We start from the raw sequence: 27,504 nt of genomic DNA on the forward strand, positions 1-27,504 counted from the left end.
ATACTATTGGTATATATTAAATAGAAAACCACAAATTTTTTAAAAAATTACTTTCTGTGTTCCATAAATTTAATCTTGATATAATATTTCCGTGTGTGTATATAAAATAATAGTTATAAATTATTGTATACAAAAATTAATTAAATTTATATAATAACTAATCGATAAACGATTTCCAAGTGGTAAATATGGTAAAAGTTTTCAATTTTCTTGTACAAACAATTGAACATACTAATATGAAAAATAAATAATATATAGTTTATATTATCAAAAACTCTTAATTAATAGAATATTGGTTGGAAATCGTACCATCACAGCATCACTTAAGTACTCACTGTAGTATCGGTTTACCACTCTTATCTAGTCATACTCAGGTAACTCTTCTTAACCTGATAACCAAATAGAATTTACCTGAACCCGAGAAAACCCGACCCGCGCCCACCCTTGTTTAAATCTATCCATCGTACAAACCAATTTGACTCTGCGTGCTATAGCACTTTCCATTATATGTCAGTTTCAGAATTATACTTCATCTAATTATTCCTAAATAAATAAATGATACCAATCCAGAAGATCATATACGGAATAAACAAGAATAATTTGCAACAAAAGATACAAGACTGAATCATGCATGTGAAGCAATCAATGAGGTGCCAAAATCAATGCATCTTCTTGTTTCTAAACTTACACATGGTCTTCCAAGAACCCAATCCATCCGAAAGAAAACCCGAAAATCATTGTTTGGAAATGGGAGTCGGAAGGACGACTTTTGATACCTTTACGCATACATTCAACTCACTCGACTAAAACACCACATTCAAAGATATGTATAGTGTTTATTGTTGTCACGAGTAAAACCCGATGGGTAACAGTGTCAAAACCTCTCAATACCCCCAAGAAATGTATTTGACGCGTTTTCTGACAAAACTCGACTAGTTTTTACCCGACCAGAACCTCAAAGAATTCAGGAATGATGACCAAGAAGCCAAAGCTATATATCCAAACTCCAGGTACCTCTAACACGTGTTCAACCAAGGGAAGCGTAAAATTTTCACACAGCACGGCCCTGTCCAGGAAACCGAAGTCTCAGGCCACAGCTTCTTGTTCCCGATAAAAAGATCCATAAACACTTCAAGCACTTCAATGAGAACACGTTGGAAAACATGACCCATCCCAGGCTGAAAATGGCTCTACAACTATCAGAAACATGCTTAAAATGAACGTACAGCTCTGAAGCAGTAATGGACGATGGTCTCCAGCATAGAACAAACAAACATTCATCACCATAAAGATTCCTATACTTGATACTTTGATAACCGTTCTTTCACAGGTGGCTCCAAGGCAGACATGCATTGTTCCCATGCTCCGTTTTTAAGCATCTGGCAATGTTTCAAGTGATTGAGAAATGCATCAGAGTTTTGTTAATCACCTCTAATCACATTCACAGGATCATATTCACAGGATGCAACCAGCACAAACATTTTTGTGTCTTCTCTTTTGAGGGTGAGTGTGGTGTGAACCGAACAAAATGCCACCAGCCGCCGCAAAAGGGGGAGGGGAGATCTGGGTTTTGCAACATATGCAAACATGGCATACATTTTTCTTTCTTTTTATTCAGGTGGGTAGGTGAGTGTGTAGGGACTAGACGCCACCTGCCACCACGGGGGAGGGGAGATCTGGGTTTTGTAACATACTTGATGCCTCATTCTCAACTAACCACTTTCCTCTCGAGTATTTCAGTTCATTATTTTCGAAAGTATTTTTGACCAAGCATTGAAACTCTTTGCCAATTAAAGAGATCTGTGGTTTTACATTTTGTTGTGGAGTGGGACGTAAAAGTCTTGTTCAACGAAATTAAATATCAGGTTCTTGGTGATGAAAATGGGAACTTAAATATCAACAAGGAATCACTTACTTGTTTATAGCCATGTAAAACCTGGGAGACTTCATTATGCAGGTCCTCGCTCCTTATTTCCTAGTAAAGAACAGAAGATGAGAAAGGGAAAAAACATTTGTCCTTTTATACAGAAAGTAAGACACCACGGTTATAAGTAACTCACATGCCAACTTGCAATGGCCTTGCACATGAAAACAAGTGAATGTACAGCCCCGGATGGATTTACTCTAACCTGACAGACATCAGAAGACACAAAGTGATGGGCAATATAAAAGTGACGGACTGAACTTCATCCAGTATCAGCATAGGAAAATGCCTACAATTGCACATAGACCTCTAAAAGCGTCTTCTTTTTCAATATCATCACGAATCCTGCAAGACAAACAACAGAGAGAAATAAAAGATTTGGATTAAAATAAAATGACAATTTAGATCTTATACACCAAGCTAACTTGTAAAAGTGAAAACAAATAAAATATCTTGCACTTCATAGTCCTTGCCAATGTACAGTTGGTAAACAACTTAGCAAATACGAAGACACGTGCTATATTCGGTTAAAGACAGTTAAAAATCTCTAGTTTGCAACCAGCAGTTTCACTAATAGGAGCATAATCACAAGACAACTGTCGATCAAGAAATCATTCATTAACCATAAATGTAGAAATATAATCCATGAGTTTTCACGACCACATCTATTTCACATATGTAAACTTGATGGAATGAGCTCTCCTGTACACACTGAATTAATCATGAGTTAATCAAAAAGCAAATAACTTACATGGACAAAGCAATACACCATGACTGCATGAAATGATCCATGTGTGGTGAAACAAGCTCCGGACAAACCCATGCAAGTCTTCCAAGTGTAATGGCACTATTTTCTACGAGCGATTTGTTCAGGTCCTTCACAATGTAAATAAAACCATGAGAGGATTTGTCCAGTCAAGCTTGGTTTTCTCTAATCTTTTCTGTGCGATGAGTTGCACTGAATGTGGCTCGGTACAATATTAGGAAAAGAAAAAAGGGAAACATAACTACTCTGATATCTTTGAATTTTCCCTGGCAAACAATAGAGCTAAACCCAGATATTGCACTTTCCTCGATTTAACAATTTGGACAAAAATAAAGGTATAGATCGACAATTTACAAAATCAAGTTCAGGTTCAACGGAAAATGATTAAAGTTAACCATAGGTGAGCCACAGAAAACATTATAAAACAAAAGGTAAAGCAAAGAGGCAGCCGATTACCTTAGGATGTTGAAGGATTGGAACCAAGCATGAGATCACACTTAGAACAACAGGAGATACCTCCTTGTGAACCTGCAATTAAGAAAACAAAACTGAATGAACAGATTGAAAACAAAATGTGAATGACACATGAAAAATGTGGTAAGGAACTTGAAATCGGTGTCTCCAAGAAAAAAAATAGGAGATGAAAAGAGAAGCTTTGCCATTGCAAGTTATTGTAACAGGAGTGATTGATTTAAACAGATGATTGAAAGCAACAAACTAATGGCATTGACTCACTTCAGGGGTAGAATTTGGTTGTTTAATGCAATAATTTTGCAACCTCCAGTTCTAAGAAAGCACTTCATATTTTAATGGCATCTCATAATATACTACAGCAACATCCGGCCAAAGATTTCTTCTATTAAAGTATATAATTCATTTCCATTTTCTCTAAATTTTTTGTAAACATATTGGACATTTTTTCATTGAAGTACATTCGAAGAAGCAGAACATCTTCATAACTCTAAAGTTAGCATAGACACGAGTGAAGACCACAACCAATGCCGTCATGACCAACTCCAGCAAAAGAAAACATGGTGCTCAAACACATGAAAACCCCAAAGACAGGTATAAATGAAATCAGAATTTGAAAATTGATGAAGGATGCACATTATAATAAAAATGATATGCTACAGGAAGAAAATGGCAAGTGTTAGCATGCGTCAAAATAATGTCATGGTAGTGCCAGCCTGGTTCTCTACATGAACACAGAAAATATTCCTAGAGGCATATTGTAAGCACAACAAATAAAGTTATATGCAAAACAAATAGCCATACCTTTATTGCAAGTTCTCCAATAGCCCAACATGCATTATTGGCAACAGACAAGGTTTCCTTCAGCTTGGGAGTGTTCTGTTATGAACAAACATTAATGAAAAACATAAAGCTAAAAAACTGAAGCAATTAAAGAAAATGCTGGTCTACTTACCAATTGCTTGGCAGCAACATCAAGAAATTCAGATACACGAGAATGCAAATGAACTGGACAAACCTGGTGAAGCCCATAAAAACAACCTGATTATTGGGTTGCACCAATATATAGCTTAATATAAATACGTTAGAATTTAATAGGGAGGAAGAGCGCAAACACGTGGTGCGCACTCCCGCACATATATGTGTGCATGTGCGCATGCAATACATACATAATATAGTTTAATTGCAATAAAATGTCACTATAGATAAAAACATTGAGAAATTCATATAAACGAGATGCAAATGAACTGGACAAACCTGATCAAGTCAATAAAAACATTCTGATTATTGGGTTGCTCCAATATATAGCTTAATATAAATAAGTTAGAAGTTAAAAGGGAGGAAGAGCGCAGACACATACATTCCCGCACTATGTGTATGTATGCATGCAATACATGAATAATATTGTTCAATTGCAATAAACTGTCACAGGGAAGAGAGAATCTATAGACGGCCTCGAAAAGATCAGGATACAAAGAACATGTCTTGACAGGTGGATCGAAGCTTCGATATACTTATCAACTTACTCTAGCAAGATCCCCAAGCAATGCAAAAGCACTTTGGCGAATATCATATGCATCATCCACACAACATTGCAGTAGCATGTCTCTTAAATTACTCTGTGAAATCTACAACACAAATTATAAAGGGAAAAATGTTATAATACACAACTATATAAGCACGGATAATTCAGATCAGGAACTCTACCAAAAATAGATTTTTTGAAGTGGATATTCGCTTTTATTTTTTATGCTATACCACAGTTATCCAACTTGACTAACTTTATTTTAAGATTTCAAATTCTAATATAATACACTCAAACAATATATGATCATCAAAATATCATAAATTCCTGACTGAAACGGATGATATCAATATCCACAGATATTAAAATTTGATACCTATATCATATCCAGTAACACTGCATATCCGGAAAATTTTGATTCGCTAACAGTGGATATTTGATCGAATTGATTTTTTGGATTGGATGTCTAGGATGTTTTGGATTCCCAGATTTTATGCACCCCGCTATTTTTTATTTTTTATTTTTGATAGAAAACTAGACTTTATTATAATAGTAGAATGTTTTACAGTAGACGTGGATGAGTAATCCGCAAAAAGCATTACAAGAGATATCAATATGGCACTATCACACTATCATATGTCTAGCGTACGCATATGCATTTTGGATATTAATTCCAAGTATATTTTCCCCAGTTTTCAGCTTAATCATGAGAAGATATGTTTATGTATATCACTACTGTTTGGCCAACCTCTCACTAGCTAGAGAGTTTGGGAAAAGTGGGTTCTCCCACAAATTAATGAATGAAAAAAGAAAGATTTTAAATATTCAAATAGATGGACAGCAAACACTCTACACTATCAAATAATTACCATTTTTTTCATCTCAATCATTTTCAATATTCTTCCCATAATAAACTAGAGGAAGGGCCCACATACACAAATACAAAAGATATGGTGTGGTATCATGTAAAAAGGAGTATGGAAAATGGGACTACCAAACTCTCTATCCCTGCACCAAGACCCTCAGCCAGGCCAGAGAGAAGATCCAAAGAGCAAACAATAAATTCTTTATCATACTGTGCACCAGCTGAAACAGGATCAACCTGAAAGAAAGCTTCAATCACTCGGACAAGTTTTAAGTGAGCAAATGTGTTGATTTTGCTCAGTTGCTTCAAGAGTAACGCTAGGTATAGAGCAGAAACAACACAGAATAGGACAAGTGTCACAGAAATTATCTAGATAAACATGAACACCAAATCAATACTCCACAAAAAAGGGTGGGTGGGGTCGGTAAGAATCGGGACCAGTACACTCAAAGTCAGGTCCAGTCTCCAGTTGCAAATTTATATGATATTGCCAAACAAAAATACATAGAAGACACTTGCATACATTCTAAACAAGGGACGTTAAATTCTTAATCATTATGTCTCCACAGGCTGCCTGGAAATCTGAAGAATCTTGCATATCTAGCGAAAAAGTTAAGAGCAAGACCACAGAATGATGCTGGAAAGAGTATCTACATGAACAAATCATAAGGATGAAAAATTGAAGTTAACATACATAGGTAAATTGTTGGTGAATATTTCTATAGATGCCAACAAAATGACATCCTTGAGCCAATTACTCAGTGAAAAGATATCATGCAACATCAAACCTTAGCCAATCGTTGAGTCTGGATGATGTCGATGCATCTCTGAAACACTGGTTGTGCAAAATGCGAAAAACCAGCTCCTAGTGCCTGCCAAAAGAACACATTATTAACTCTGACTACGATCATAGCTAAGTCACAATCACGCAAAAAACAAAGTGTTCAGTCAGAACAAAAACACACTGTTGAATCATGAGCATAGTCAATTTAAATGCAACAAAAAAAGACTATTCTCTAAACATCAGAAAGTTTCCAGTAAAGTCTTAGCAATGCTTCTGATTGCCAATACACATACAACTTTAACAACTTAGACAATCACAACAAAATGAAGAAAATTAAAAGTTGAGTCAGCATCTTAAGATTATAATCCATGTGTATATGAAGTTTAGATTAAGGTGATGCAAGAGCTGAGATTCTATTGGATTTTTTCGAGGAGGGCCAAAGATATGTTCATCATAGATCCGGGGTTTCAAAAGGGGGCTACAGTGAATACTTTCTGGTATATGGTTGTTCATTTCACGTTTTGGACGTTATGGCTCGAGAGAAATAACAGAATTTTCAATGACTCGTCTGATTCGGTAGACAAAGTTTGGGAAGTGCTGAAATTCAGGGTGCCGCAGTCAACAAGAAATATCAAAGAATTCAGTCATTTAGCTATCTCAGACGTGGCTAGGGATTGGAAGTTCGTAACGTATTGACTTAATTGTTGTATTTTCTTTTATTTCGCGGAAAACTTGTCCGCTTATTATTGTAATGGTCTCTTTTGATTAAATATAATATATGTTTCCTATAAAAAAAAAGATTTTAAAATATTATTTTTTGATGTCGTCGCGTACAAGGTGATAAAAGTACCTGGGCTATCGATGTAAAGCATTCCAACAGTGGAAAAAGATCTTTGTCAGAATTTGATAGCTGCTGCCACTTAGCAATTAATGGGGGCATCAAGATTTCAAGATATTGGGGCTGCAGTAATCAAAATATGAAGCAGCAATATTTGTTAATACGGTGCTGTGTGAGGGAGAGTTTATTCCTCCATGGACATAAAAAAGAAAATCAGTATAAAATGTAAATGAGGTAAGAGAAGTGAAAGCTTTTACATTAGTTTTACCTGATTTAGTTCCCCTCCAACAGCATCTGCTAACGTTCCAATAGCATCATATACAATTCTAAGGTTTCGTCTCTGTAAAATTTGAGAGAAATTTTACAAAAGAACAAAAAATTAAGAGTGGAGCAGAGTAGAAACTAGAAATTCAAATGGAACTTTTAATGCACGGGCAATAAGAAAAAGTTCTGATCTCTCATTTGATAGCATTAAAACAGAACAGAGCTGTAGATTATTATCAAATATATTTTGTAGTCTTTAATTTCAATCTAGTTGATTTGATAGGCTAGCATAATCTCTTAATTTGGTCGGATAATATTATGTAGTTCCTTAATTCTTGGCATAGACTTTCCACTGGTGCATATTTAAAGGGTAATCTGATTCATAAATAATATACAAGAAATTCTCCTCTGCATGGTACCACGAGCCGGTGTTCCGTTCCATTTCACCGCTTACGTTTCCTCATCGTCTAGTCTTCGATGTCTTCAAGATCCTCTAGTGAAGCGTGGTCGGAAAAAATTCTGGGCAGATTGCTTCTCTTTCCGGAAACGATCTGTCTGCCCTACAAGTTACCTCTCATCGACTTAATGGGAAAAATTATCGGCAGTGTGGCAGTGGCAAATTAGGGTATCTTACTGGTGATTTGAAGCACCCCAGTCCGTTTCCCACCTACAATAACTAATTGGCCGGAATTCAATGGTTTTAGCCTGGTCAATCAATTCCATGTGCCCAATATCAGCCGTTGCTATTTGTGGTTCACGACAGCCAAAGAAGTCTAGGATGCAAAAGATGCATTCTGATCTGGGAAATGCGTCCCAAATCTTTGAACTTCGTTCGAAGCTGAAGGAAATGAAACAAGGATCCAATTTTGTGACTCAAAATTTCTCTGACCTTCATGATCTATGGCAGGAATTGGATCTATTCCTTGAGACCTCCAGCATATGCGCTGACCATAATGTGAAGCTGCGAGCCAACGTTGAAAAAGCAAGAGTTTTTGACTTTCTGGCAGGTCTTAACAACAATCGGGATCATGTTCAAGGACGTGTGGTGGCACGTGATCCAATCCCTTTCCCTCACCTGAAGATGCTTTTACCGAAGTGCGACGTGAGGAAATGTGTCGCGAAGTGATGCTCCCTGATGATAATAACCTCTCCCCAGCAGGTTCTGATGATTCTGCCCTTGTGAGAAACATGTCTTCAAACCAGCCTCAACGTCATGGAAAACGTCCCTGGTATGACCACTGTAATCGTCCTGGTGAGAGAATTTTTTGAAAATGCTCCCTCCCTCCTTGAACCCTCCACCACTCGGGCCCTTCCACTGCCCTATCAGTAACTTCATTACCTAAGCCTCGCCGTCTGCATCTCCCCTCCGTCTCCGAAGCCGGTCGTCGGCCGTCGGCGGCCCTTTACCCTTACCCTTAACCTATACCCTCTTACTTTTCCTCGCCATCTCGATTCAGACATTATTCGCTTTCGGACTGCCACCTCTGGCTGCAGCTAGTTACCCAAACATTCTTTTTTCCTTCGCGACCTGTTCGATTACCTTTTCCAGTCACCGGCCGTCACCATAATTTTTGAAACCCTAACGCCAATGCTAGCCTTCTTTTTCATCCATAATGGCACGTCAGCTCATGACAATGGACACAGATGAAGCGATTAAAATAGAGTTCAAAGTGTTCTCACTAAGGATGATTAACGGAGGTTCTTCGATTCGATGGTCTGAAAAAACAAGAAATGCATGTTATTACCTGGATTTGGACCGAGAAGAGGCTGGATGGTTCATTACAAAATTAAGGAGCTTCGTACACAATCCTCAGTCATGCTTGGATTTTTATCGGTTTAGGGGCAGAAATGCGATTGTCATCATACAACGCTTTGTCAACAGGAGAGGCCGATTCCTAGAGATTTCAAGATTTAACATGCAAGGAAGGAAACAGATTATAATTGTGCCGAGCGGCTTGAACTATTTAGGGTGGACAAGGATCTTAAACCTATTTACTCAGTTACTGTCGAGAAAACATCAGAGGGTGGTCCAAGAAAAATCTGATCATGGACAAGCCCCAAATAGAGCTACACATTTCCATCAGCCAGCGAAGAATGAAGAAGGAGATTATCGTCGAGGCCTGCATACGAGCACACAAGTACTGGTCAGAAATAGCATCGAAAGGAAGTGGAACGAAGCACTAATCGTTACTAGAGGAAGAGTTAACGTGTCATGGGAACAGATTGAATCGGTTCTAGGCAAAGACGTCAAGAGGAGGATCGAAGTATTTCCGTTTCAAGATAATAAAGCAGTATGGTGGCCTTCAAACCCGAAGGAATTCTCTTATTATCTCCATTTGAAAAGAGGATTCTTTGATAATGGAGTATCTTTAGATTTTGAGGAATGGAGGCCAAATATCAACTCGTCGGATACGGTCTACAAGTGCTGTAATAGTTGGATTAAGATATCCGGATTGGCTTGGAATTTATGGACACATGACAACTTCAAAGCTATTGGGGATCGATGCGGGGGATTGATGGAGATCAGTGATGATACTTTATCCTTCAGAGACTCATGGGCGGCAAAAATTAAGGTCAAAGGAACAAAAGACGGATTCATACCCAAAGAAATTTCGATTACTTTGAATGGGGAAAGCACAGAGTTGACAATTTCAGTTACATCCTTCGATCTAAAGGCGTACGAGATCTATGCAAAACAGACGTACGCACAGGTAGTGGTTAATGGCAAGCGGATTGCGGCAGGCTGGGGAAACTCAAATATTCACAGGAACATCAAAGAGAATGGGAATTATTATGCCTGCCATGAAGAAAAGACGGTGGAAGAGAAGAGACATTCGCCAACAACAGCAGCAGAAGACAGGGAATCGGATAAATGCTTGCCGACAGTGCAACCAAAGGGTAGAAAGGTGGAAAAAATTTTAACAAGAATTATTCCAAAAGCGATTAAGGAATTCAGACGTTCTCCTATCCACTCTGTATCAAATGAAGACTCTTCGGCCAAGGAAACAAAAACAAAGGCAACAGAACATCCTTCTTTACTGCCTCCCTATGTCCATACCTACTGCAGAAGAAATAATTTGTCACTGAAAGAGAATTCAGATGTTTGGGATGCTAAGGGAAGGCTGAAGGCCAATGTACTGAACGAGGAGCAACTCAACAGACTACGAGGAGCAGAGTACAATGACAATGAAGAATTTAACTGCGATGATCCACAACTAGATTTCCTGAATGACGGGTTCGAATCTTCAGAAACTGGCAGCCAACTATCAGTTTACTCGGAATCTATGGAAAATGCAGACACAGATGACATTGACATTCAAGATCTGTTTTCCCAGGAAGGAGAAAAATTGACCAACAAAGCGCCATCTCTGCTTGAAAACACTAATCCTTTAGTGGGTAAGGTACTTTCTTGCTTCAATCCATCGACTCTTAATCATTCATTCTCACTCAACGCCTTCTTTCCTGCGTCATTTTCTGCTCTGGGGCTGTCAAGTGGGTTGGTTGGGGGGGGGGGGCATTCAAGCAGGCATGACAAGCCGTGTTCCGAGAGAGACGCTTTGACATGGAATGAAATGGAAGTTATCTCGAATGTCGTAATGAATATGGGGGAGGTGGAATCTGAATTTCATTCGGAAAAGAAAAAGAAGAAAGCGACTACCAGTGTAAGCAAAGAACTTGATAGATTGAGGTGGGGGATCAATTACGAGAAAGGAACGAGTTCCAAGGGGTCACACAAGTCTTTATGAAGATTTGCGCTTGGAATATTAGGGGGGTGGATCTTCGAGGAGGAGAGAATTAGTGCGCAAGATCATTCGGAAAGAAAATCCGGACATTGTTGTGGTTTTAGAAACTAAGAAAGTTGAGGTGGACCGTCGATTCATAACAAGTTTATGGAAAACAAGATTCGTGGACTGGGTTAGTTTACCGGCGGAAGGAAGATCGGGAGGTATTGCAGTGCTGTGGGATCCAAGAGTTGTATCAGTAAGAGATAATCTGATCGGGAATTTTACAGTGTCTATTGAAATCAAAATGGAGGAGGACACCACGTGGTGGTTCACATCGGTCTATGGACCATGCAAGCCGAGACAAAGAGAGCTTCTTTGGGATGAGTTGGCGGGTTTGAAATCAATTTGTGGGGAAAATTGGTGTGTCGGGGGAGACTTTAATGTGGTTCAAAATTTAACAGAAAAAATGAATAGCAGCTCAATTACAACAAGTATGACCTGTTTTGACAACTTGATTGACGACCTAGATCTACACGATCCTCCGCTATTGAACGCAAAGTTTACCTGGTCAAATTTCAGGGTGGATCCAATATGCTGCAGATTAGACAGATTCCTGCTATCAAGGGGTTGGAAAGAGATTTTCCCAACATTCAGACAAACGATGTTGCCAAGAATTACTTCCGATCATTACCCCCTTTTGTTGGACACCACAAAGTTCAAATGGGGTCCTACCCCGTTTAGATTCGAGAATGCTTGGTTGCTGCATCATAAGTTTAAAGATTCGGTCGCGGCATGGTGGAGTATATGTAATTCTCAGGGGTTCGAAGGATATAGGTTCATGAGTAAACTCAAACATATCAAACAAGAGGTTAAAAAATGGAATGTCGAGGTCTTTGGAGATGTCAATATCAAAATTTCAGAGCTGGAAAACAAAATTCAGCAGTTGGATTTGAGAGAGGCGGGGGGAAACTGGTCGCAAAGTTTACAAGAGCAACGAAAGGAGGCTCGATGCGAGCTGCAAACTGTGGCCATTCGGAAATTACAAATTGAGCCAAAAAGCGAAATTGAAGTGGCTAAACGATGGGGATCAAAACTCTAAGTTTTTCCCCTCTTTGTTGAACAACCGAAGGAATAGAGCAATGATTGAAAAGATAGAGTTGGAGGATGGGTCAATCATTTTAGAAGAAGACGAGATTGAGAATAAAATTGTTGGATTCTACAAAAACTTGTACAAAAAATCAGAAGGAGAAGGAAGTGGTGTCGAAGGGTTAGAGTGGAAACCAATAGATCGGGAAGATGCCGAACAGTTGGAAACGCCTTTTTCGGAGGAAGAAATAAGAGCAGCAGTAATGGATTGTGATGGATCAAAAGCTCCGGGGCCGGATGGTTTTACGATGGCTTTCTATCAAAAAAACTGGGAAACAATTAAAGCTGACCTACTTAAGGTCTTCGCTGAGTTCTTTGAGGGAGGAGTTGTCAATGGAATTACGAACGAAACTTACATATGCCTTGTACCAAAGAAGAAAGAAGCGATGAAGATTAAAGATTTTAGACCAATTAGCTTGATAACGAGTTTGTATAAAATCTTGGCAAAAGTTCTTACAAATAGAATGAAAACGGTGATGAGCAAAACAATTGCGGAAAATCAATGTGCATTCATCAAAGGAAGACAAATAACGGATTGTTGCCTCATTGCCAATGAAGTTGTGGAAGAGCATAGAAGGAAAAAGAAACAAGGTTGGATATTAAAAGTTGATTTGGAGAAGCCTATGACAATGTTGATTGGAGATTTTTAGACTTTGTGCTTCAAAAGAAAGGCTTTGGCGAAAGGTGGAGGAAATGGATTAGGGGGTGCGTTTCAAATGTCTCATTCTCGATCTTAATCAATGGTAAGCCGAGGGGGAAGTTTAAAGGGGAAAGAGGGCTTAGACAAGGAGACCCTTTATCCCCCTTTCTCTTTAATCTAGTGATTGATGGGTTGGGGCGCATGGTGGACACGGCAAGGGCAGCAAATGCAGTGAGGGGACTTGTGGTTGGAAAAGATAAGATAGAAATTTCACACATTCAATTCGCGGATGACACTTTGTTTCTTACCAAAGCGGAGAGTCATATGTTGGAGGTAGTGGAACTGTTGAAATTGTTTTGCAGCAGATCTGGAATGAAGATTAAGTTCGATAAAAGTGTTGTTTTGGGATTGAATCACTCGGTTGACGAGGTTGAGGGTTTAGCTTTAAGGATTGGGTGCAAGATAGAAGGATGGCCTATTACGTACTTAGGCGCACCATTAGGAGGGAATCCGAACAAGATGGAATTTTGGGCACCGGTCGTGTCAAAGATGTCGAAAAAGTTGGCAAGCTGGAAAAAATCGTTTCTGTCAAGAGGGGGACGTTTGACGCTTATTAAAGCGGTGCTAAGCGCTATGCCAACTAACTATATGTCCCTTTTCAAAGTACCAAACCGAGTGGCTAGGTGTATGGAAAAGTTGATGCGAGATTTTCTATGGGACGGATCCGACGGGGAAAGGCAGTGCCATGTTGTTAGTTGGGAACAAGTTTGCAAGCCGAAAGACAGGGGAGGACTTGGATTGGGTAACATTCGACTTCGAAACAAAGCTCTCTTAGGTAAATGGTGGTGGAGATGCGCGGTAGAAAAGGATTCCTTGTCGAAAAGAGTGTTGGCCAGCATCTACGGGAAAAAAGAAAATGGATGGGTCATGGGATATAAGGTTGGCCGGGACATCGACATTGAGGAGCCCTTGGAAGTTTATCTCTCGTTCTCACACGACTTGTCATCAGTTGATTGCCACGGTACTCAAGGGGGGAAATTTGTTTAGATTCTGGGAGGATAAGTGGGTTGGTGAGAGGACTTTCAAAGAGCGTTTTCCGCGTCTTTACCGTCTCTCTTCGTGTACCAATAAGCCAATTAACGAGTTTTACTCTTCCAATGTCATTCTTGGTCAGTCTAGCTTTCAGTGGGATGTTAGGTTTAGAAGAGGGTTAAATTCAATCGAGTTGGGAGAGTTCACTATCCTTTTAGGCGTCTTAGAGTCGGTTACGTTGTGTGTGGGAACCTCGTATTTTCGAATTTGGTTGGGGGATTCCTCTGGAGTCTTCTCCGTCTCATCTCTTTACTCATCTTTCTTTCACATTATCAATTTTCCTCTTTTCCCTTACTACTCATCTATTTGGCAAGTACCGACACCACTAAAGGTAAAAGTGTTTTCCTGGATCGTGGCTTTGGGGAAGTTGCAGACTTGTGATGAGATACAGAGAAGAAGGCCGGGCATAGTCTTAAGTCCTCATTGGTGCTGCTTATGCAAACAAAGTGGGGAAAATCAAGATCACATATTGCTACATTGTTCTTTTACGACTAAAATATGGAACAGAGTTTTGCAGCATTTGGGCTTCCATTGGACTTTCCCATGCAGATCTCAAGACATGCTGCTCAGTGAACCGGGATTCATAAAAGGGAAGGGTCTCAAGGATTTTTGGGGGATAATGATTCATGGCATTTTTTGGTCATTATGGATTGAACGAAACAGTAGGATCTTCCGCGACAAAGAGGATTCATGGGAGGAGCTATGGGAAAAAATCAGATTCAGAGTCGCGAGTTGGACCCTCAACATACCGAAGTTTCAGCATATGCTTATATCGGACCTAGTCAGGGATTGGAGATTTATCTTTTGCTAGAAATATGTTTTTAATCACGGAGATGTTTTGTGGACCACTCATCCACTGATTTTGTAATCTAAAGTTTATTATAATAAAGATAAGTTTCCTATCAAAAAAAAAAACTGTAATCGTCCTGGTTATACCAAGGATACGTGTTGGGATATATATGGGAAACCACCAAATTGACAGCCGGAAAGGATGACTGATAGCCATGCTCTTCAAACTCAATCAACCCAAGAGCAGCCGCGCATCTCTGAAATTTCAGCACCTTTCACTAAGGAACAAATTGAGCATATTGAAGAATATTGTCGTCTTCTTCGCCAAACCGCACTTAATCCTTCTTATAGCCCTACTGATGGGTCATGCTCTCTAACCCAATCCAGTAATACTCTCTCTAGCTTTCATTCTAGTGTTCAAAATTATTGGATTGGGACTCCGGAGCTTCCAACCCTATGACAGGGAGACTCCCATTTGTTTTGCACTTGCACTCCTGTTCTAGTCGTACTACAGTAAAAATTGAAGATGGTTCCTTTCTTTTGTTGCTGGAATGGGTGATGTTAGATTATCTACTAATATTCTGTTGAAATCTGTCCTTCACGTCCCTGCATTGACATGCAACTTGATCTCCCTTAGCAAATTGACCTTTGACAGTAACTGCGAGGCTAGATTTTTGTCTCTTTCTTGTCAATTTCAGGACCTATCTTCTGGGACAACGATTGGCGGTGCTTGGACTCACAATGCCTTTATTACTTTGAATATGTTTCGTCAAATTCTAGCCAGTCTATGGTGTCTTAAGTTGTTTCACATTCTGGTTCTAATAATGGGAAAATTATGTTATTACATGTCTTGTGAAGTGTGTCAATTAGCAAAACATACTTGGATCTCTTACTCTCCCAAGCCATATACCCCATCTACACTTTTTTCCCTTATCCACAATGACTTATGGGGCCCCTCACAAATCTCTCATGGCAAACGTTGGTTTGTAACTTTCATAAATGATCACACACGGGTTACATGGGTTTATCTCCTTCAAAATAAATTCGACACTGCCCATATTTTTACAGAATTCCATAAGATGGTATAATCTCAATTTCACACCAAAATTCGCATGTTTCGTACTGATAATGGCACGGAATACTTCAATAGCATTCTTGACAGTTATCTGTTGGAACATGGGATCACATACCAAAGCTCTTGTGTTGATACCCTACAACAAAATGGAAAATGGGATCATCTTTTGTTAGAGGTTGCCCGTGCTATAATGGTTGCCATGCATGTTTCTAAGTACCTATGGGGAGGTGCCATTCTCGCCATTGCTTTTCTCATGAACCGCTTACCCAGTCGACCATTAAACTTTGACATACCACAGTCACTTCTTGTTACTCAGTTCCCACAAATTCTAACTCTCGTCTTCTATTGAAAGCATTTGGGAGCACATCTTTTGTCCACGTTCATGAATAAAATCATAGCAAACTTGATCCTAGAGCCCTCAAAATTGTGTTTTTTGGCTACTCTTCAACTCAAACAGGTTACCGTTGTTACTGTCCCCAAACAAAAAGAACTTATGTTTCTCGTGACATAACCTTTTTCAGCACACACCATATTTCTCTCCAACTTCGCTTCAGGGGGAGATAACTGATAAAGCTTGTTGGAATACCCTACCTTTTCTTGGTGAAAATTCAAATGCCATAACCATTCCCATTCTTGATCCGACTCTGACTATATCTACTATAGTTTCCCCAGTACCAGAACCAAGAAAAGAACCCACGCCACAACCAGAATTACAGGGGTATATAGAATCAAGGTCATTTGAATGCAGTATATAGAATCTTGAGGTACTTGAAACAAAGTTCCGTAAGAGGATTCACCGATGCAGACTGGGCAGGTTCTATCACTGATCGAAAATCAACATCAGGGTTATTGCACTATGGTCTAGGAAATCTGGTAACATGGCTTAGTGAGAAACAAACTGTGGTTGCAAGTAGTGCAGAAGCAGAAAACAAGGCTACAGCACATGGAGTGTGTGAAACTATCTGGATAAAAAAGTGATGCGGGAATTTAAAATCAAGTGTGAGTCCAATGCACCTATATTGTGACAATAAGCCTACCATTAGCATAGCTCACAATCTTGTGCATCATGATTGAACTAATCACATTGAAGTGGATTGACACTTCATCTCTAGATGGAAATGTTACCAGCATTGAATATGTTCCTACCACTCATCAACTCGCGAACATCCTCACAAAAGGACTTCCGGAGCAAACTCATGAGTTCCTTATAGGCAGCTTGGTTACTTCAATACCTATGGACAAGCTTGAGGGGTAGTGTAGATTAGTATTAAATATATTTTGTAATCTTTAATTTCAATCTAGTTAATTTGATAGGATTGCATAATCTCTTAATTTGGTAGGATAATATTGTTGTAGTTCCTTAATTCTTGGGATAGACTTCCCAAGCGTGTGTATTCAAAGATATAATATGATAATGATTAATAAATAATATACAAGAAATTCTCCATTGTTCTTCTCTGCAAGAGCGCAATAGGAACAAAATTCAACCTGATATTTCCCAAAGGCACACATTAAGTGCCTAAGTATGATGTCTAATCGTGATACCAATTCTCCTGCAGCCTCCTGCGTATTAAAGAAAATGTTACGGACAATGGAAACAGAATTCCCATTCATTTCCAGTAGCTGTGTTTAACAGCTAGAAAGGTGGATTAGAAAAATGGACAGCAAAATTAAAACAAAAAAAAAAACCTCTTCGAGTGTCGCAAAAGCAGAACATGCAGCCTCTTGCACCCGCTTGTTATCATCCAATATTCTCCGTAACAGCCCAATAAGAATTTTTTCAAACTGTTCATGACCTTCTTGATGGGCAGTACCCTGGAAAACAAACAAATTGTTCTGAATCTAGAAAACCAATTATCACACGGCGGGAAAAAAAATATGCGAAATAAAAAATTAGGTGGCACATGAACATAACTCGAGCCATAAGAAAATATCTATGTTCAACCAAGAAATAGCAACTCCACTAAAAGAAGGGAATACAGAAGACCCATGATAGGATCGCTCAGTCAATAGTGGGAGAGGAAAAACTGCTTTGCAAAATTGGATTATTTCTTCTTTTATCTTTGATCTATTTATCTATTTTAAAATTAAATCAGTGATATGTCAAGGAAAGACTTATCGGATTAAACATGCTGTTTATTGGCGAATTTCCTTCAAAAAAGATAGTATTTTAATATTAATGATTTCTTGTCAGTTGAATAAATGGTATTCAAAAAGTAGGAAATAGGATAATCCATCCTATTTAGTCACTTGAAGATTCAGAGTCAATAAGTAATTTGTTGGCCCCTGGCAAAATATACCTCCTAAACTAAAATTTCCACTTCTGTTGAACTAATGAATTAAACGAGTATCATTTCACTACTTTCAAGGCAATACATGCTCCAGTTTGAACAACACTAGCTAACTGTTACAAGAAAACTGGAGTGGTAGATTACTGCAACAAAGAAAACTAGCTCCTGCACAAGACGTGAGAGCGTAAGGATTTTTCATCATAAGCTTAAAGGTTGCTTTCAATACAGGATGCCAGGACCAAACTAACGTTAATAACCACAGATATCTTTTAGACATATTTGTGCCACATGTATACAAAAACTGTGGCATGTTATTACACTTCAACGACTCACAGAAATCAATTATATTTTCACCAAGGCATTTGTCAAAACAAGAACTAGCTTTGCAATAACTAGGCATCTTGATGAAGTAAATACGACTCAGTACTCCAAATATAAAAAGAAATCCAACATAGATTTAAGGGGACAAAAGCAGTACAGGGACTCTTTCTTGTATCAAGCAATCAATTATTTTAAATAACTAATTCCAACAACTGCCATTTACTCTTAAATCCAATTTTACCAGTTTTCATTTATAAAATATTATTAAAAACATGAACATTTAGAAATCAGTAAAAGTTAAAACAATCCAAAGAGCGCAGTGTGGGTGAAGTTCTTTAGAGCGTCATAACAGCAAAGTCTAAGATCATTCTCTATCTCAAATAAAAAATAACCAGACAATTATTTTATATTACCTGTACAATATATTTACTGAAACGGGAAATTGTCCAACAAGATATACTCCGTATAAGGGGAAACTTGTCATCCAGCAGTGGAATCAGAAATGAAATAATCTGCAAGTCAAAAGAATATCTATTTATCTAGACAAATTAGGATAAGGAAAAAAGAAAACGCTGAACTAGTCTTCATAATTTAAATTTTGATATTACAAGAAGCATAAACAAGCATCACAATTGAGTTAAAAAAAACACACATCAAAGAAATGACCAAGCTTTGAACAAACTGGTATAATATCACGCCATCAAAAAACATAGACAAGAAAAATTCAAGGACAAAAAATTCAGAAATAGTGTTATAATTGGTAAGTCTGAGCTTCACTTTTAGCAGACCAATGTTCATAAGACAAACTTTTTACCACAACATACATAATGCTGATAACATGTATCATAAAGAGCAAATAAAACTAAATGATCATGCCTCGGAAAAACCAGAGGGAAAATAGCATTCATTTTTTTTTATAGGAAACATTATTTTATTAATTAAACAGTAGTAAGGATTACATCAGTGGACTAGAAGTTCACTATCCTAAGTCAACATAGTAAAGCGATGAAACCATCAATGATACACATAATCCCAATGTCTCATCAAATCAAAAACAGAAACATTATCGAATTCTCTGTTATTTCCAATCCACAAGGCGACGTTAATCTTTATCTTCTCCAAGCAATTATCAATATTTGTGTCTCTTCCTTCAAAGATTCTCTTGTTTCTTTCCAACCAAATCGTCCAGCACAGGCATTGAACCACGACTTTCCAAAAAATTCTTCCTTTTTTCCCGGTTGGTTGTCCCAAATACATGCTGAACAAATCTGTTGTTGATCTAGGTGTCACCCAGACCAACCTCATTTCTTGCAGCGCTCTAATCCACAAAGAATACGTGAAAGGACAGTGAATGAGTAAGTGTTGCTGAGTCTCTAGATCTTTTCTGCATAGAACGCACCAATTTGGGCACAAAGCAATCCCGGGGTACCTTTTTTGAATTGTCTCCGAGCTTGGCAGCTTACCCAAAGAGGCCGACCAAGAAAAGAACTGAATCTTGGTAGGCACAGGTGTCTTCCAAATAGCATCAAAAAGTTGGAATTTTGGGTTTAGATTATTTGAAAAGAAGGACTCGTAGAAAGAGCTGACAGAGAAGATACCCGAAGAATCCCCACTCCACTGAATAACGTCATCCACCCCCTGAACTAATCTTACCGGTTCTAAGACCTCTAAAATACCTTTTAACTCATCAATCTCCTCCTCTCTAATCCCCCGTCTGAAATGAAAATCCCAAGAATGGATGGAGTTAATGTTATCAAATGTTGCAAAAAATGAAATTGGCAAATTGTGAGCAGACGACAGCTGAAATAAACTAGGAAAGCAAACTTTAAAAGAACCTTCACCCACCCAATAGTCTTCCCAAAATCTCACCTTATTCCCTCCTCTCACCTTGACTAAAATATTCAATTTAAAAGTTGGATGTATCCGGGAAATATACTTCCAAGGGCATCTGAAAGTAACACTTCTCGCCAAACCCGCATCTCACCCATTTTCTTGCAATCCATATTTGCTAATAATGATTTTTTTCCATAAAGACCCCTCTTCTTTGAAAAAACGCCACCACCATTTCCCAAGCAAGGCCGAGTTTTTGAATCTAATTTTAGCAACTCCCAGTCCACCTCTTTCCTTTGGTTTACAAACTTGATCCCATGATGCCAAATGTATGTGTGTATCTCCATCCGCTCCATCCCACAGAAAATTCCTTGATATCTTATCTATCGCTTCCTCAACACTTATTGGGACCTTGAATAATGACATGTAATATATCGGAATGGAATTCAAGACCGAAAGTATCAATGTCAAACAAAAAAATATAGATAATATAATAACAAACAAGGCATTTAGAAAGAGATATTCATGGTAGATAACTGCACCTTGTAACTTCTGGTAGAATTTCATAGCTATTTTAGAACAAGAGATATTATCGTAATTTTCACATTTGTTGAATTGTAATCTGAATTGTGCAACAAGGGTCCTAAAAGAGAGTTTTAAAGGGTAATTTCCTCTTTCAGATAAGAACATTTAACATACACTCAAATCTAGGTGCTGAAACTTGGGTGACAATTGTTGGACAGCGATTCCCTATGGGGTAGAGAAAATACGAGAGCGAAGAGGACAAAAGAGTTGAAAGCAATATTATTGGCATGCTAGTCACGAATTAAAAACATGGTCTTTTTGGATAAGAAACAAAAGGCTGAACTGGTACACATTAGGGGAATATCCTCGAGCAGTATTAACAAGAGAGCCCGATATCTTACCAACCGATATAAAGTTGGTCAATAGACAACAATAGGGGAAGTGAATCGCTAACTAAGCAAAGTGAAAAGAAGCCAATTTCTCTATTATTGTAAAGATCCAGGGACGAATGATATGCTTATTTTTCTATATCCATGGAATCAAGGGCTATCCTTTGCAGTTTTTCGTTATGTTGTACCTCTTCCCTGCCTTACTTCCTTGACACGAAAATCTTAGCAAAGCATCTCTGCAGTCTGTTATTTAAATCACCAAGGTCAATTGTTTATTACCAACTGAAGTTCACCCTTAGGTAAGGTCAGGTACTTTCACTAAAGTTCCATGCAGGTCTGAAAACTTTGATATCTCACGATGTGGCCCCTGCTACTCCACAAATCTGCAGCTAAAGCATAATTGGGTTCATCCTTTCATCACTCTGGCAATTATCGACCCCCACAAAATTTCTAACATGTTGTTTCCCAAATTTTTATATAGAAGATAACCAATGACAAACAAGTTGAGATATATAATACTGCATTGGAGTAGCCAAGACTGTTATATAAATAACAAAAATGGAACGGAAATCATAGATAGCATAAAATCTTAGTTACGGTGTTATGCCCATAAAGCATAGTTGTTTGACATATTACAAGATCGGTTAACTTAATGGAAAATCATAACAAAGAAATGTAAAATAGAAAGTAATTTCACGACAATATTATAAGCATTGAGGAGCTAAGAATGTCAGGTTACTTAGAAAATTTGAGAAGGGAAAAAAATGTGATATGCGCAGGGTGGGGGAGCGATTTGAATCGAATGCAAAACTACAATATCATTTCTGACTAATTTTATAAAAGCATTTACCTCTGACAAATGGGAATACAGTCCATTAATGCAACCCTCACCTATAGCACCAAGAGCTAAAACTGCAGCTTCCCTGTCTTTCCAAGCTTCATCACTGCCAGTGGTCAACTTTGTCTGCATAAAAAAATGTGAAAATTACAAAAGCTCGAGAAGTCATCAAACCATAATTAATAAAAAAAAAATTATAGGAAACTAAACTTTATTATTATAATAGATGTGTTACAATAGTAGCGGATGAGTACCACAATTAATAATTGAAAACAATACATTAAAAAGCATACCAAAGTAAAAAACTCGGATACAATCTACCTAACTGAATTGCTTAACGAATATGATCAATTAAATGCACAACATTTTAATTTTTTACATGAACTGCAGAAATTTGTATTCCCGTAAATATTCTCTACAAAATATTTTAAAGTAGATCAGTAAATTGTTATGCAATTTCTCCATATTCACTATGAGTGGTGCAATTTAAAGAAAGATTGAAGTGTGTGTGTGTGTGTGTGTGTGTTTGTGTGCATCAAAAGGCATACAGCCCTCTAAAATTATGCTTAAATGTGCCATACTCTTTCCTTGTGGATAACTTTTATCCAAAACCATATGATGCAATTTGTTCACAGAGATTAGAAAAAAGGAAAAAGAAAAAGGAAATCAGAGCAATGCAGCAAAAATGACAATACAGAGGATTTAACATAGTAATGCATGAGATTACATGCATGCGTGTAATGCGAGTATTTCGTCCCTGGAAATTTTAGTCAGGTCAGAAGTAAAGATAATAGAGTAGAGAAACTAAGGGAAAAACACAGAGCATAAGCTACACTAAATCGCCAAGCAACTTAAACACCTGTATAATGGGCATCAACGTGGGTAAGATATCATCTCCAAAAACATTGGAGAGAAAATCCAGCGCAGCTGCGCTGCACTTTCTTAAATTCCAAACATTCACAATGTCATCATCCTGAAATTAAAAAAATTCATACAACTAATTATAATGTGTTATAGACTTCATTTAAAAAATAGAATTGACAATCATGTGGTCAAGACAAGTTCAAGGTCATCCACTACCATAAAACCAAACCAGATAAATACTCACCACTCCAAAAAATCAACTCAAGTACACAAAAAATAAATTAAAGAAAAAAACCAAAGTTTCTCCCTTGACAATAAGACAAGATAATCAGTTAATACACACCTCATCTTCTGCATCCTCTGATCCATGAAAACGTGACGAATGGAAACGAGGTTTCAGATCCTGGGTTAAATAATAAGTGCAAAAATTGTGATTTGAGTCAGTAGGGAATTTCGGAAGTAACATTAAGAAAAAAATGACAACTAGACCTGATCTCGATCCGGAAGAGATCCATCCTCCTGCAACGAAAATGGTGAAAAAGAAACAACATTAATTTCCATTAAGGTTTGAATCAAGATGAAGTCCAGATATGAAGCAGACTACGAACCTCAGCTTCCAAAAGTGATTCATCATCATCAGCGTAAGCCATGTTTGAAAGCAAAACCTACACAAGTTGTTTAAATTCATTGAAAGATATAAACAAGTAGCATCAGATGTAATGAGAGCCTGATGGGGGACATACTGGAATAAGGCGTGGTAAAAATTCTCTCAAGTTTTCAGGGGGCAATTCAGCTTCGCAGTAAGTTGACCTGTCGACCAAAACCAGCTACTTAAGTACAGAACTCAACACTACAGTGTTGAAAAGGCATTACCAAAACAATAACAGACATGGGAGGAAAGGAACTGGTAAAGGACCAAAAGTAAAATAATAATGCAAATGGACATTCAAGTTAAAGCTTGGGCATCTTTCAGAAAGACGGCGGGCTAAATATCTTAAGATCTGCTCAGAACATAATCATTTTTGAAGGATTTGGAACTCTACAACCTACACATTGTAGCTCGAACGGCTAAACGTGTGCATTCAGAGACAGATACAAGTAAAAAAAGAAATTACTTAGAAACCAAAACATCAAATATATTATCAAAATAAAGCGGAACATAAAAAACAAAGTAATCAAGAATAATCCAACTTAATTGCTGTGAGCTTCAAAAAGATGTCAGGTGAAATCACAATTAGCGAGTAGAAAGCAAAAAAATATTGGATCAACTCACAACATGGCATCCCCTACTAAATATTAAAACTTGATGCATATGCAAATTAAACATGGAAGCATCCCCTATTTAAATATTAAAACTTGATGCATATGCAAATTAAACATGGAAATTTACCTCTAGTTACAAACAACAATGAACAAACTAATCCATAAAAGAAACAGCACGATAATGCCAGGCACATAATGAACAGAACAACTATTTTACCAAAATTCACAAGCTTCTAGAGCCACTTCATCATCGGGGTCCTTGTTGACTATCAATATATATTCGATTACATTCCTTAGATGTGGCTGCAGAAGGTTATCTAATTAATACAAGGACAGCAGAAGAAAAGCTTTTGGGATATTACACACCCAAAAATATAACAGATCAAATTTAGTTATGTATTTTAGTATCGGAAAAGATTGAAGGTGACTTTTAAACTGAACATTGTAGAAAAGTGAGCACGACAAGAAGAAATGCACACCTCCAGGACAGCTGAACGAACTTCAACTAGCTGAACAAAAGCAGAACACACCTGTTCCACAGAAGGAAAAAAAATAAACGAACAAACCTGTTAATAGAACATCACAGAGAAAAGGAAAAAAGACACCTACATTATCACAGGCAACTTTCACAAACTAAGCTCTCACAGTCCACCCAAAATAAAAATCACGGACAGCAGGAATATGAAAAAGGGAAGTTAAAGAAGTTCCAAAAGAACTCATGCAATCACAAAAGCTCAACGATCTGTTGATGGATAGACACGTATGTATGACACATTGAACAAGTCTGATCCCATAGATCCATTTACTTTCGGTGGAGCTGTATTTTCATACAGGAATTGTTGCCAAAGGCTTCGTATATTCCTTATGGAGTAAACAAAAGTTCGCACTAATCATTTTTCTCTTAGATGAACATATGGTGATTATAGGATTCCCAGACTGCTTACTGACAAATCAATTCAGTAAGACCAAAGATTCAATGTATAAATTAAATCATCATCCAAAAATAAAAAAGTGTGAGGAAGCGCGAAGCCGGCATGAATAGTTGAGGCGAATGGTAATTTCATACTTCAACACAAATGAAAAGTAAACAATCATTTGATTTTTATCCAATTAACAACTGATAACTGAAAGAATCGCTTACCAACTTCCTAACTTCTGGAGCAGTGTCATTAGAAAGAACAAATAAACCTTGCAAATATTTGTCCATAGACGAATATAGGACCTGTAAATTTCATAAAAAAGTTGTCACATGCAGAAAAAAGATAAAAACTGGAAAAGTAACCAATCCAGTTGAACTCACTGTAGGCATTAGCATGATGTACTGATTCACAGAACCCAAGGAAAGCTTCCTCAATGTAGTGTTCGGGGATTGGAAAAGCTGTTTGCACAAAATAATACAAATTAGGATAATGAGCCCATGGGTAAAATATGCCTATTTACTCAATGGGACAAACAGGAAGAGAGAAGCAATGTATAAATAAACTAGTGTGAACCTGGAGGAATCTTGGAAGAAAAACGTCAATGGGTCGTTCAGATAATCCAGGAATATCAGAATCAAGCACATGGGGCGCATCCTCACAAATCTATGTCAAAACACGTCAGTAAAGCATTGGACATTTATATGAATCCTGTCTCCCATATTATTCTCACAGTAAGTAAGAACGACTGTGGCAGAAAGGGTCAAGGACCCGGATGCTATAAAAAAAAGGTACAATGGTTTCATGCTTAAATGTATATTTGATCAAGATAATCACAATGGAGAAATGCCTTCACAATATCAGACATCAACCATATGTGTCCAACAAAGCTATAGAAGTATGTAATGGTAAAATTTAACTCATTCAGATGACCCCTAATAGTGCATGAAGGACTTTTCACATGGTTGGTCTATAAAACAAAAGCCAAAATCTGAGGGAAAGAGATTCAGGAGTGACTTAAATATAAAGACAATACATACCTTAGACAAAGCATCCATAGCACCTTCTATGTGATTGACATCATTACTATCTAAGCACTTCACAAGTGCATGCAGCAATTCAGGCCATCCTGCTACTCCCCCAATCTGAACAAAAGTACTGATGATAGTCCCAGCTGTCGACCTGATTTGCCTATCTGCTGCTCCAATACAAGGTAACAACTCTGACTTCAGGTATTGCTGGTTTGTAGGCGGCATAGTCTTTAATGCGCTTCTAAGGTTATTTTTGAGAAGCAACCCTGCTGCTTGCCTAATTTCAATCGATTTCCCCTGCAATATCATCCACCAGAAAATTAAGACAACATAAAATTCCATTCTGCAGGTCCATGGGCATATATCTAAAATTGAGCATTTTCTTAAGAGTATCTATTCGTCAACAGATTAAGCATCCTTGACCAAACTGTAAAGCTCATATAATTAGTTCTTGATCCCCATATCATAGTTTTTTGAATGCTTCTGTGAACACAGAAACACACCTCTCCTACTATCACCACACCTAGTTAATAATACTAGGCATCCAAATTGCCAACAGAAGATCACAACCCAAATCACAAAACATACTCCAGTTTTCATTCACCGGTTAATATGCTCAATTATTACACTTTCATACAATAGGCATTACTTACACAGCTTTCAGTAACGTTAACATGCAGTCCCACCTACCATCTAGTTCCCTCGTTATACATAGAACACGCTAATCCAATCTATAATTGCAGTTAAAATAGCAGAATCTTCTGCTACGCCTCTGCCACCTCCAAAGGGACTGAGGCGTGAAACAAATTACATTCATCACAATAATAGTTGCCCAATTTCATCGTGGCATAGAATACAAAACGTAACTACTCAGAAACGGTGAGCAAAGATCACCAACACAAGTTCAATGTCTAGGTAACTAAAAAGAGACCTCCATGCGCGCTAAAATGAATGCCAGGTAATTGTTGAAATCAGGAAACTGAGAGTACTGCTGGAGTTTTTGGAAAATCTGCGACTTTTCACCGGAAGACGGATACATCTGATGCTCCATAAGTCCACAGATCTCCCGCAGTCCCTCTTCCTGCGGCCGCCAAGTCGATGCTTCGCTGCCGATTGACGCCATTGTGTTCTTTCCTAAGCAAATTCAAGCCCAAATTTGGTAGAAAAAAATTCAATCAGCGATCGAAGAAAAGATTTTGACGGATTTCCGACGCCAATTCAGACAACAAAACGAGGACCGGCGAATGAATTTTGAATACTATGTTTCAAGGAGACGCCAGCTGAGAGCGAAGGGATTTGGGCTTGCCTTAGTGGAGGCGGGATTTGGTGCG

At 38.0% G+C, this 27,504-nt stretch overlaps 1 protein-coding gene across 2 annotated transcripts; it reads right to left on the minus strand.

Moving 5' to 3' along the window:
* Window positions 1-603: 603 nt before the first annotated feature.
* Window positions 604-27,504, minus strand: LOC140812891 (transportin-1-like). 2 transcript variants are annotated; one of them, XM_073171269.1, is made up of 29 exons: window positions 27,105-27,502; window positions 26,183-26,470; window positions 25,719-25,808; window positions 25,526-25,603; window positions 25,367-25,447; window positions 24,705-24,755; window positions 24,443-24,528; window positions 23,706-23,772; window positions 23,571-23,627; window positions 23,452-23,481; window positions 23,306-23,365; window positions 22,958-23,071; window positions 22,111-22,224; window positions 18,930-19,028; window positions 17,594-17,719; window positions 17,393-17,467; window positions 7,442-7,513; window positions 7,186-7,296; window positions 6,340-6,423; window positions 5,681-5,788; window positions 4,688-4,789; window positions 4,117-4,179; window positions 3,966-4,040; window positions 3,147-3,218; window positions 2,676-2,800; window positions 2,218-2,269; window positions 2,061-2,129; window positions 1,916-1,975; window positions 604-1,379 (listed from the first exon to the last, which is right to left on the minus strand). In XM_073171269.1, the coding sequence occupies exons 1-29, from the start codon at window positions 27,294-27,296 to the stop codon at window positions 1,296-1,298; spliced, it is 2,685 nt and encodes an 894-aa protein (XP_073027370.1). In that variant the 5' UTR covers window positions 27,297-27,502; the 3' UTR covers window positions 604-1,295. The 2 variants fall into 2 exon arrangements, with proteins under 2 accessions (XP_073027370.1, XP_073027371.1); XM_073171270.1 differs by lacking the exons at window positions 604-1,379; window positions 1,916-1,975; window positions 2,061-2,129; ... (3 more) ...; window positions 3,966-4,040; window positions 4,117-4,179 and adding an exon at window positions 4,216-4,418 and having other exon boundaries at window positions 27,105-27,504.

This window comes from Primulina eburnea, chromosome 14 (assembly GCF_022965805.1).
Source record: "Primulina eburnea isolate SZY01 chromosome 14, ASM2296580v1, whole genome shotgun sequence".
Taxonomy (NCBI): Eukaryota; Viridiplantae; Streptophyta; class Magnoliopsida; order Lamiales; family Gesneriaceae; genus Primulina; species Primulina eburnea.

Coding starts and splice junctions, on each gene's coding strand:
- LOC140812891 (XM_073171269.1), bottom strand. CDS start 27,296: ATGGCGTCAATCGGCAGCGAAGCATCGACTTGGCGGCCGCAGGAAGAG. Junction 22,225..22,957: donor CGTTGATGCCCATTATACAG/GTGTTTAAGTTG, acceptor TTTTTTATGCAG/ACAAAGTTGACCACTGGCAG. Junction 5,789..6,339: donor AGACTCAACGATTGGCTAAG/GTTTGATGTTGC, acceptor GCTTTCTTTCAG/GTTGATCCTGTTTCAGCTGG.